We start from the raw sequence: 12,167 nt of genomic DNA, 5'->3' as shown, positions 1-12,167 counted from the left end.
TGACTCCAACCCTGAGTTACCCGTTTTAAGCTAACTTTCTTGTTACCAGTGTTACACCTTTTTAATCATGCCCAATAACTTATAATCTAATACTCTATGACCAAGACATGCAGAGCATATTTATACCTTTAAGACCAAGTCAGAAACCAAATGAAGCGGTTACATGAATCTTATAAATTTAGACCAAAGAATTTTTATTTTTTCTAGCTATAATTTCAAGAGGAAAAAATATTTTGTCATTTGCTGAACCCAATAATCATAACTGCAGAGATTTTTCTAGGGAAAAAAAACCCTATCATCTTATTTGCCTTAGAACTAAGAAGTTGCAGACCCCCTTTAAAAGCAGCTTTTCAGCAGGGCCTCTCCTGCTGTGCTTGACTCCTGTGCTGGGCAACTTTAATCAGCCTCTGCTGTGCAAACTGAGACTGAATCAAGAGATGGATAGCCAGCAGATAAAGTTTTAACCATTTTTTTCTTTTCAACATGAAACATAGAACAACAGTCATTCAGACAACAAAACAAAAACAGACACAAACTGACACGTGGGTAGATTGGTGCACCAAACACAGACAATACAGAGAGGATAGAGAACTTGATGTAACCAGAACTAAGAGTGTCTCCTGTAGGGGCCAGAGAGAAAGCAGGAAGTCTCCCTATTTCCTTCTGTCCCTGGGAGAGCTCAGAAATCCATTTTCCTTCTCTCTCTCTCTCTCTCTCTCTCTCTCTCTCTCTCTCTCTCTCTCTCTCTCTCTCTCTCATGTCATTTCTATATCTAGCACCTTCCCCTTTTTTGTTGTTGCTTTTTGCTTTTTACTATTTTATTTTATTTTATTATTATTTTAAGCCCTACTCCTCCTGCCTGATGCAGTTCTTGACTGTGGACAAATGCCTGTTTAGAACTCTCCAGGCCCATTTTCCACTGTCAATCCCTAGCTGATATCAGTGTTGGGCCAACGCTGACTCAGTCTAGCCTGTATCCTTTTTGTAACCTTGCAATCAACAGCCTTCAAAAGATGAAATTTGTAGCGCGAACATTAATGTTGTATGTTGCTTACCATGCAGGGATACATCTTCTTCTGTTTTCTGTGGAGCCCCACCAAGACAGTGTACCCCCAGTTCTTTTTTCTGCTTTCAGGCCACTTGTCGGGCGCTACCTGTAGCTACCAGTGGCCACGGGTTACTGGGTTCCTAAAAGGAAAGATGGGGTTTGGATGGGAAAGGCGACGATAGAAATAATGACACCAAGACAAGTTTCTTTCTTTTTTTTTTTTTTTAATTAGGTAATTTCCTCAATTACATTTCCAAGGCTATCCAAAAAGTCCCCAATACACTCCCCACCCCCAGTCCCCCACCCCCCCACCCCCACCCCTTGGCCCTGGCATTCCCCTGTACTGTGGCATATAAAGTTGGCAAGTCCAATGGGCCTCTCTTTCCAGTGATGGCCTACTAGGCCATCTTTTGATACAAATGCAGCTAGAGACAAGAGCTCTGGGGTACTGGTTAGTTCGTAATAATGATCCACCTATGGGGTTGCAGTTCCCTTTAGCTCCTTGGGTACTTTCTCTAGCTCCTCCATTGGGGGCCCTGTGATCCATCCAATAGCTGACTGTGAGCATCCACTTCTGTGTTTGCTAGGCCCCGGCATTGTCTCACAAGAGACAGCTATATCTGGGTCCTTTCAGCAAAATCTTGCTAGTGTATGCAATGGTGTCAGCGTTTGGAAGCTGATTATGGGATGGATCCCTGGATATGGCAGTCTTTAGATGGTCCATCCTTTCTTCACAGCTCCAAACTCTTTTTTTTTTTCCAAGACAAGTTTCTGATGAAGGCTGGATGTTTACTTATGAGTCTGAGCTGCTAAAGGAGGGGAACCCATCCCCCACCACTCCAGGATCTCCTTGCATTGTCAGGATCACTGCTTTGTCAGGAAAACAGGCTCAGCCTCTCAGCAGATAGTGGTGTCTTGGAGGAAACCACAGATGTGGCAGGACAATAGACTTTACCTAGGTTGGAAGACTCCACCCTAGGTGAGTAGCAACTGTGGCAAACCAGGTCTGAGCCAGCCTGCTCTCAGGCTGCGGGGAGGGCACATGATTGGAACCAGGAAGCAATAGAACTCTACTCTTTTGGGGAGAAAATTCCAGAAAGAAAAGAGGAAATTAAGTTATAGCTTTTAATGTGTGACAGTTCTGGTAGCATATGACAAGGCCAGCAGGCATGTAGAGGAGCTATGCCTGAGAATTAGGTATATTAAGAGGGTGAGTTTGAGAGGAGCCACATGGAGGAATTGGGATTGACAAAGAAGGGATCAGACAAGAAGGGAAACTGTGGTGGTAGGAAGAAGGAAGGGTGGAGATTTTGCATATTCTGTTACGTGGGCATTTAGACAGTGAACCTCAGCTTCTTAACCCATGACACAGGATGATCTTTCTCCTTCAGAAAACAGATGGGTGTTGTTGTTTCTTAAGAGCTTTAAGTGGGTTATGTGCAAAAAATCACAGGGAGTGGCACATGACATGCACTGAATCAAGGTTAGTTTTTATGCTAAGTGCACCATTACCTAATTCAGGGGAAGCAGGAGAGAAAGGTGGGGTAGTTGTGAAGGACTCAGTTCAATTTGGGGCATAGTAAGTTAGAGATGACTTGACATCTACAATAAGATCACACATGGAGATAAACAAAAATGGAAGGGTGGCAACTGGCACATGCTTAAGAAATAGTCTAGACAATGACTTATAAGAAAAAGGTATCTCAATTTCTCATTTTCAAAGACATGGCCATGGTTAGGTCAGAGAGTTGACCCACCTACACCCAGAGAGTCATCCAAGGCTGTCCAGAATGGATGGGACCATCAGCCAGTCAAAGTTCACTACCATTATGAATTGTTTCATGTATTCTTGAAGTAGACATCTCAAGGTCTGAAGTCTCTAGATGATATTCTGATCTTTATTTTGCTTTCTTGGGTTAGAGGTCAAGACTTCTAATATCTATTATTTGTTAAAACATCTTAACACTTTAATATATTTTGAAAAATTGCAATGGTGTCTTATATTAGCAAGCATTAAGAACTTCAGTACAAACCTCCAAATCTGTACCTCTTCTGTTCCTGTTATTTTTATGATGCTAATGTTGGGAACACACACTGTTCCCCGCATTTTGGAAAAGCTTACCAGAAACATACATGACAATGATCCCTTGTGTGATCTGAAAGTATCTAGCTGCAACCAGAGCTATCCAAGTTTCTTTAGTTTGATGGCCATTGCCAACAGAGAAGTTGTGCTTTGAAATAATAGGTCTATGCCAGTATCCATTTAATAGATGTTTGGTGATGTATCTGTTATGTAAAATTGTCAGGTGGGTGCTGTGTCTGAGGCCAAGTGTCAGGTGTTGGGGATCTGCAGCAGGTAAGTGGAGGTTGTGTGTGTCAGGGTGCAACTATACACAGTCTCACATTCAACTCCTGTCTTCCTCGCTTCCTGATTTTGCCAACATTTTTATCCTCTTAATCTTAATGCAAACTAGAAGAATTAATTTCTACTTTTACAGGACTGTTATATTGACAACAATATACATTCACGAAAAATGAGCTCTCTGTGAATTGTTACAAAATTCTTGCCTTCCAAGATCTCTCCATTTTATTTTAATTATTATTTAGATATAGCCCCTGCCCTGTCTATTTGAGGTTACAGGTATAGTAGCGAATATGTAGACTGTATATGCAGATGACAGAAGGAAAAGATGGGGTCTGTAACAAAACAGCCTTAGTTACAAGGACTGAGTTAAAAGTGTTCAGGATTTTACTGTTCTCCGGCATATTCTTGTAGACACACCTCACTTAATGGTCACAGCAACCCTTTGGGGTAGGTACTATTAACTATTTCCATTTTACAGATGAGCAACCCAAGGAACAGGAGGTTCAAGTTACTCCCTCTAAGGCACTAAAAGTAGGTTTTAGATTTAGGTATTCCGGTGTCAGAGCCCACATTTCTTTTTCTTTCTTTCTTCCTTTCTTTCTTTCTTTCTTTCTCTCTCTCTCTCTCTCTCTCTCTCTCTCTCTCTCTCTCTCTTTCTTTCCTTCCTTCCTTCCTTCTTTCCTTCCTTCCTTCCTTCCTTCCTAGATATTTTCTTTATTTGCATTTCAAATGTTATCCCTTTTCCTAGTTTTCCCTCCAAAAATCCCCTATCCTCTCCCCTCTCCCCCTGCTCCCCAACCCACCCACTCCCATTCTTGGTCCTGGCATTCCCCTATACTGGGGCATAGAACCTTCACAGGACCTAGGGCCTCTCCTCCCATTGATGACCAACTAGGTCATCCTCTGCTACATATATAGTTAGAGCCACAAGTTCCACCATGTGTTTTCTTTGATTGGTAGTATAGTTCCAAGGAGCTCTAGGGGTACTGGTTAGTACATATTGATGTTCCTCCTATGGGGCTTCAGTCCCCTCCAGCTCCTTGGGTATTTCTCTAGCTCCTTCACTGGGGACCTTGTGCTCCATCCAATGGATGACTCTGAGCATCCACTTCTGTATTTGACAGGCACTGGCAGAGCCTCACAGGAGACAGCTATATCAGGCTCCTGTCAGCAGACTCTAGTTGGCATCTGCCTAGTGACTGGGTTTGGTGGTTGTTTATGGGGTGGATCCCCAAGTGGGGCAGTCTCTGGATGGCCATTCCTTCAGGTGGAGTCCACATTTCTAATCACTCATAGTTTCTTCTGTTTGATTTTGTTTTCAAAGCTTCATTTATACCAGGTAGACACTATCACCATTCTTGAGAAAATTATACAAGTCAAGGGAAATTCAGGAAAAAGTCAAACAGAGGAATAGGTATAAAATTTGGAAGAAACTCTAGCTCCATCATTTCTGCTCACCAAGATTTAGGTAGACTGCTTTCTGTTGTCCTAGGCCAGACCACATGGGCAGAATCTTCATGTCTGTAGCCATTTCCCAAGGAGGTTCAGCCAAGCTCTTCTCTTGTGGGCTGTTTAGTTTATGGAATTTCTTCTAGGTTAAAATATCTTAAATAAGTTCAATTTCCCCATTCTTTGGGGAGCATAAGTTGCAACTTTTCATTCACTTGGTTGAGTCTCTGATGAACCTTGAATTTGTAGAGGGATCATCCTGCATCACCAGCACTTTCCACTAGAGGGCACTGTGTTAGACGTCTTTGTAGGCTAGTAAGAGATACTGTTCTATTGAAAGTATACTTTGGAACTTCACATAAAACCAGAGACACTGAAACTTATAGAGGAGAAAGTGGGGGAAAGCCTCGAAGATATGGGCACAGGGGAAAAATTCCTGAATAGAACAGCAATGGTTTGTGCTGTAAGATCGAGGATTGACAAATGGGACCTCATGAAACTGCAAAGCTTCTGCAAGGCTAAAGACACCATCAATAAGACAAAAAAACCACCAACAGATTGGGAAAGGATCTTCACCTATCTTAAATCAGATAGGGGACTAATATCCAATATATATAAAGAACTCAAGAGGGTGGACTCCAGAAAATCAAATAACCCCATTAAAAAATGGGGCTCAGAGCTAAACAAAGAATTCTCACCTGAGGAATACCGAATGGCTGAGAAACACCTGAGAAAATGTTCAACATCCTTAATCATCAGAGAAATGCAAATCAAAACAACCCTAAGATTCCATCTCACACCAGTCAGAATGGCTAAGATAAAAAATTCAGGTGACAGCAGATGCTGGCGAGGAGATGTGGAGAAAGAGGAACACTCCTCCATTGTTGGTGGGATTGCAAGCTTGTACAACCACTCTGGAAATCAGTCTGGTGGTTCCTCAGAAAATTGGACATAGTACTACCGGAGGATTCCACAATACCTCTCCTGGGCATATATCCAGAAGATGTCCCAACCGGTAAGAAGGACACATGCTCCACTATGTTCATAGCAGCCTTATTTATAATAGCCAGAAGCTGGAAAGAACCCAGATGCCCCTCAACAGAGGAATGGATACAAAAAATGTGGTACATTTACACAATGGAGTACTACTCAGCTATTAAAAGGAACAAATTTATGAAATTCCTAGGCAAATGGTTGGACCTGGAGGGCATCACCCTGAGTGAGGTAACACAATCACAAAAGAACTCAAATGATATGTACTCACTAATAAGTGGATATTAGCCCAGAAACTTAGTATACCCGAGATATAAGAGACAATTTGTAAAACACATGAAACTGAAGAAGAACGAAGACCAAAGTGTGGACACTTTGCCCCTTCTTAGAATTGGAAACAATCACCCATGGAAGGAGTTACAGAGACAAAGTTTGGAGCTGAGATAAAAGGATGGACCATCTAGAGACTGCCATATCCAGGGATCCATCCCATAATTAGCCTCCAAACGATGACACCATTGCATACACTAGCAAGCGTTTGCTGAAAGAACCCTGATATAGCTGTCTCTTGTGAGACTAGGCCGGGGCCTAGAAAACACAGAAGTGGATGCTCACAGTCAGCTATTAGATGGATCACAGGGCCCCTAATGGAGGAGCTAGAGAAAGTATCCAAGGAGCTAAAGAGATCTGCAACCCTGTAGGTGCAACAACATTATGAACTAACCAGTACCCCGGAGCTCTTGACTCTAGCTGCATATGTATCAAAAGATGGCCTAGTTGGCCATCAGTGGAAAGAGAGGCCCATTGGACACGCAAACTTTATATGCCAGGGCCAAAAAATGGGAATGGGTGGGTAGGGAAGTAGGGGGGAGGGTATGGAGGACTTTTGGGATAGCATTGGAAATGTAATTGAGGAAAATACGTAATAAAAATGTTTATAAAAAAAAAAGAAAGTATACTTTGGTACTGGACTCAGCAGGTAAGAGCACTGACTGCTCTTCCTTAGGTCCTGAGTTCAATTCCCAGCAACCACATGGTGGCTCACAATCATCTGTACAGCTAGAGTGCACTCATATACATAAAACTAAATAAATACATCTTTAAAAAAGGAGTGAGCCAACTGTGTTTGTTTCCTTTGAAAGAGAGAAAGAAAGAGAGAAGGAAAGAGAGAAAGAAAGAGAGAAAAAAGAGAGAAAGAAAGAGAGAAAGAGAGAAAGAAAGAAAGAAAGAGAGAAAGAAAGAAAGAGAGAAAGAAAGAGAGAAAGAAAGAGAGAAAGAAAGAAAGAAAGAGAGAAGGAAAGAGAGAAAGAAAGAGAGAAAGAAAGAGAGAAAGAAAGAGAGAAAGAAAGAGAAAGAAAGAAAGAGAAAGAAAGAGAGAAAGAAAGAGAGAAGGAAAGAGAGAAGGAAAGAGAGAAGGAAAGAGAGAAGGAAAGAGAGAAGGAAAGAGAGAAGGAAAGAGAGAAAGAAAGAGAGAAAGAAAGAGAGAAAGAGAAAGAGAGAAAGAGAGAAAGAAAGAGAGAAAGAAAGAGAGAAAGAAAGAGAGAAAGAAAGAAAGAAAGAGAGAAAGAAAGAGAGAGAGAGAGAAAGAAAGAAAGAAAGAAAGAAAGAAAGAAAGAAAGAAAGAGAGAAAGAAAGAAAGAAGTATACTTTGATTTTTATGGACCTATTGGTCACAATTTAGATAATTTAGAAAGACTAAAATGGGGAAATTGTTGGGATGCAGACAAATGGCTGAGGTTCATATTTTACATACCAAAGTGGACCTGGCCTTCAGGTTCTCACAGCATCCTCAGTTATCAGGCATGACTAGCACACTTCCCTCTCTGCCCTGGACTTTCAGCCCACTCAAGAAGCTCTCCTTTTATAATCCAGCCATTTTGGTCTCCCTCTCTCTTGCTCTCTCCCCTTCTGCATCTTCTCCCACTTCTCCCCCACCCCCATGAATGCATACTTTCATTCTCTTCCCTCTCCCCATGGCACTTTTCCTGGCCTTGCTCTTTGGGTTCAGTGAACCTGCTCGAGTGGAGCTTCCCAATAAACCTGCCTTTATATACTTTAGTTTGGCTTGAATTGAATCATTCACTAGTGGAGAATAACTTATCCAAAACAGTATAACTATAATTTTTTTTCCCAAAAGAATCTGAGAACTGAGTCCTAAAAAGGGTGAATAGCATATATCTTCATATATCATAAGGTTCCTAGAAAAGAATGTAGGCTGCTCCTGAGCCTATAGACCAACTTAAGAATTCCCCCCCCAAAACCAACCAACCAAAAAATCAAAACAAACAAACAAACAAAAAACCCCAAAAGCCGGCAGTGGTGGCACATGCCTTTAATCCCAGCAGTGGGAGGCAGAGGCAGGTGGATTTCTGAGTTCGAGGCCAGCCTGCTCTACAAAGTGAGTTCCAGGACAGCCAGGGCTATACAGAGAAACCCTGTCTCAAAAAAACAAAACAAAACAAAACAAAACAAAACAAAACAAAACAAAAAAAGAGATATTAAAGAAAAAACAAAGAAACAAACAAACAAAACAAAAAAAAGAGATAGGAGTCTCATGTAACCCAGGCTGGCTTTGAACTGGTTGTGTAGTGGAAGCTGGCCTTGAACCTTCTTCCTTCTTCTTGCCTTTGCCTCTTTGGTGCTGCAATTATAAGCATATATCACCATGCCTGGCTACAGCTGGCCACTTAGTTGATCTGTTGGAAAGTCTTCCCCTGCAAATACCATTACATTAAGCCTATAGCTAATCTTTACATCTATATGATTAACGTTTACTGTGATGTGGTTCTCCTATGTCCATTGGTTTCTATGTATCTTTACTTTCAATGCATGCCTTCTTTTAAGCTGGCTGGTCACTTTGAATTCTAGTCAACAGCACTTATTACTCTCGCATAGGCTACAATGTATTATGTTGGGTGGCAGCAAATACAATTGGAAATTACTAAATAATTGCTTCTTCTGTAAGTCAAAATGAAATGAGTTAAAGTGAAAGAAGGACCAACATGTATTGGGAATTGGTTCTAATGCTTCATCTTTTTTGGTTCCCAAAAGCCTTGCATTCAGATGCTGGACCCCTGCATCGAGTGGCAATGAAGAATTGCTATACAGCTAATGGCTGGGCAGGGAGACAGAGGTGGGACTTTTAGGTTGCACAGGCAAGGGGGAGGAGAGAGAGAGAGAGAGAGAGAGAGAGAGAGAGAGAGAGAGAGAGAGAGAGAGAGAGAGAGAGAGAGAGAGAGAGAGAGAGAGAGAGAGAGAGAAGAAGAAGAAGAAGAAGAAGAAGAAGAAGAAGAAGAAGAAGAAGAAGAAGAAGAAGAAGAAGAAGAAGGAAGAAGAAGAAGGAGGAGGAGGAGGAGGACGACGACGACGACGACGACGACGACGAAGACGAGAGAATCGCCATGACTCAGAGGGAGAGGGATCAGATAAGAGCTGCATGAGAAAAATCATCCTGCACTATAGGTGGAAAGGGAAAGTAGTCCTATTGGGGTGTGTGTGTGTGTGTGTATGTCTTTCATTCATGGGGTGGGGTTTGAGCAAGAGAGGAAGAGAAGGGAAGGCTAAGAGGACCAAGAGAGTGAGAGGAACCAAGATAGGGCATGGACAAAATGGCTGGGTTAATAGGAATCAGAAGCTGAGGGAAGGGAAATTCTTGGTATGAGAGGGTTAGAAGAGGGTGCTGGGGTGAGGAGAGCAGACAGGAGCTGCATGTGCTAAGTGAGCCTGTGCTATTTGATATGATAGTAGATGTCCCAGTTAGCCCTTTGCCCCTGGTTTCTTTGGGACCTGACAGGTATCAATAGATTATGAAAACAGAATGAATACAGTTCTGGGCATGATCTGTATTCATGTTCATGGGCATTTAGGATTTCCCTGGTGAGGACTGTTAACATAAAAGACAAACATGTCCTTGAATGATCACATGCTGCCCTGTCCAGCTAGAGGATTCTTCTTCATGGCTTGCCAACTGATATTGACTTTGTGAGGATGTCGGAGTGAAGGAACTCAACCTTAGATTGAACCCTATGCTTCTCAGATCTAAAACACAGGAACTGGAATGAACCTGGTTACACCATCTGCACCGTCAGCTCCCAAGTTCCCTCTTAGGAATGCAAATGACTCTGCATTCTTCAAGATCTCTTATTTTGATGGCTCAGTCCCAACCACTTCCCTCAAAGTGTCAAAAATGGAGCTGGCCAATTCTCTTTTGGAGAGTGAGGCTCTTGGGCAATGTGTGTCTTCCTGCTGACTAAAGTAAAACATAGGGACAGAAAGCTTGGCCAGAAAGGAAATCCTGTGAGGCTGCTCAAGATCTCTAGCACTGTAGTCTGCTCAGAAAGAGCATATTTTCGTGCCACAGTAAGAGAATGTATCTACCTGGCTTAGGGCCACAGCCCACAGCTTTCCAAGTAGCATGGCCATCTATATTTGGGCTAAGAGTGGCAGTTGTGTCCTCCTTGGTGGTTCCTGAACTGAGGAATGGGTAGGGGTTGCCATGTAGCCTACACTTGGCTAGCCATGCCATGCATTCAAGTCAGGGATAACATATACCCTAAAGATGCCACTTCCTGCCATTCCTAAGTTGCTTAAGGTACTGTAGCGACTGGTGGTGGAGGCCTTGCATCAGGGTTCCTTACACAAGCTGAATCTGCACAGAACATCTAGCTGGTATGTCATGGCGTGTTACAGGTATTCACAATATTGATTGATTTCTTCCCACAACTCTTGGACAGTGATGTTACATATTGACATGAGAATCTTCCATCTATCGTCAGTCTTCTATAGACACGAACAGCCTTCATGATTTCATCCTTTGTGTCAAAGCTCAATGTTTGGACAAAAAGTATTCGAAAGGATTTGATGACTTAGGGAGTGTGTTCATAAGCCCACATGGGTACAAGGAATGTCCAGCAACAGATGGTCTCCTGCTCTGCTTGTAACTCAGTTTCCAGAGGGAGAGTGCTGCATGCTCACCTAGACAACAATTTCATTACCCAAAGCCTTAGGCAGACTTCTGTCCTTCATGTTGGTTTCCCTCATCTGTGTAAGAGAGGGAAATACGAAGATATGTTAGCTGAAATGTGCAGCTGGGGAATGCTGTACAAGGAGCGTCAGGAAAATGGCACATGGTGATGTACATGTGAGTTAGAAAGGCCATTTCTTTTGATGAGTTCTTTACCTTTGCTCCAGCAACCTCATTTGGGAGCCCCAGGGTACTTCTTAGCTCAGAAGATACATAGAAAGGAATAAGGGTGTTTGACATTGGTTTTGATTGTTAGACTTCAATCAACATCCAGGATGCAGTATTTGTTTCTACTTCACCCTTAGCTCTTTCTCATCTCCACATTGAGTCAAATGACTGCTGGGGACTAGTCACTACTAGTGTCTCACATAATCTAGTACTTAGGATGCTGTGAACAACTTTCCCATTGGCTCGAGGAGACTTGGGCTTTTAATTAAATACTGATGGATGGGATAGAGCAGGTGGATAGAACACAAGGGAAAGGAGAGATTAAAAGGCCACACAGGATTTACCTTCTCAGAAAGCTGTACTGAGGAATAAATGGTGGTCACCGGATCTTCCTTACAGGACAGCATCTGGAAAAGAGATTCTTTCTCCTCAGCCAGAGTGCAGAAGAGGAAACCCTGAGAGTCACTCTTCCTAATTCCAGTGTCTCCATCACACATTCCTGATATAACTTTACTGTGCAGCCTTCTTTTCAGGCATCAGCTCTTGTTCCGTCCAACTTTGGATTAGGCTAAGGTGATGATAAAGACAAATGGGTGGTAGTTGGACATAGCTTTGTAGCAAAAGGCCTCTAGGAGCTAAGAGAACTTGGGTGTTTAGTTTTCTATGAGTCAAGTGAATCTCTAACTCATCCCCATCAGTTCCAGTGCAGTGTCAGAGTAAAACCTGAGTGTCTCCCTTCAGTCCTTGCACTCCAAGGAAGCAGGCTTGTGTAGACACAGAAGATGATCTTTGGTGGATATGACCCAGAGGAAAGCAGATGAAAGGCAGAAGGTGTGGGACAGAGTGGTTAAGAATCTGAGAAAACGAGGTGCTGCTAGACCACCTGGTGTAGTTCAGGGCTGTCCATCTTTCATTCTGTGTCTTTGGGACAATGTTAGCAATGATGTTGCCCTGTTGGTGACCCCATAGCGTTTCTTATCTCACAATAAGGGCTCTTTCATTGTTCCATCTCTCGAGGGAGTTCTTCTTAGACACAAACCATTTCTAACCCACAGCTCGGCCTGCATGTGAAGCTCAGGTTCTTGTACCCTGGGCACTGTTATAAGGAGACAGTATACTAT

General features: G+C 42.6%; 1 protein-coding gene across 2 annotated transcripts in view; it reads right to left on the bottom strand.

The window, feature by feature from the left end:
* Positions 1 to 9,203: 9,203 nt before the first annotated feature.
* The window catches only part of Cd84 (CD84 molecule), a 35,360-nt gene continuing 32,396 nt past the window's right edge, over positions 9,204 to 12,167 (bottom strand). For both annotated transcript variants that reach the window (XM_021167596.3, XM_021167602.3), the window contains exons 7-8: positions 11,391 to 11,453; positions 9,204 to 10,895 (exon numbers count right to left, since the gene is read on the bottom strand). In XM_021167596.3, the coding sequence (XP_021023255.1) occupies positions 10,830 to 10,895; positions 11,391 to 11,453 (129 nt within the window). In that variant the 3' untranslated portion in view covers positions 9,204 to 10,829. The remainder of the gene's footprint in view (positions 10,896 to 11,390; positions 11,454 to 12,167) is intronic.

This window comes from Mus caroli, unplaced genomic scaffold, assembly GCF_978045245.1.
Source record: "Mus caroli unplaced genomic scaffold, Mus_caroli_1 scaffold_1, whole genome shotgun sequence".
NCBI lineage: Eukaryota > Metazoa > Chordata > Mammalia > Rodentia > Muridae > Mus > Mus caroli.
The sequence above is the reverse complement of the archived record's forward strand: the minus strand, read 5'-3'. Positions and strand labels throughout refer to the sequence as shown.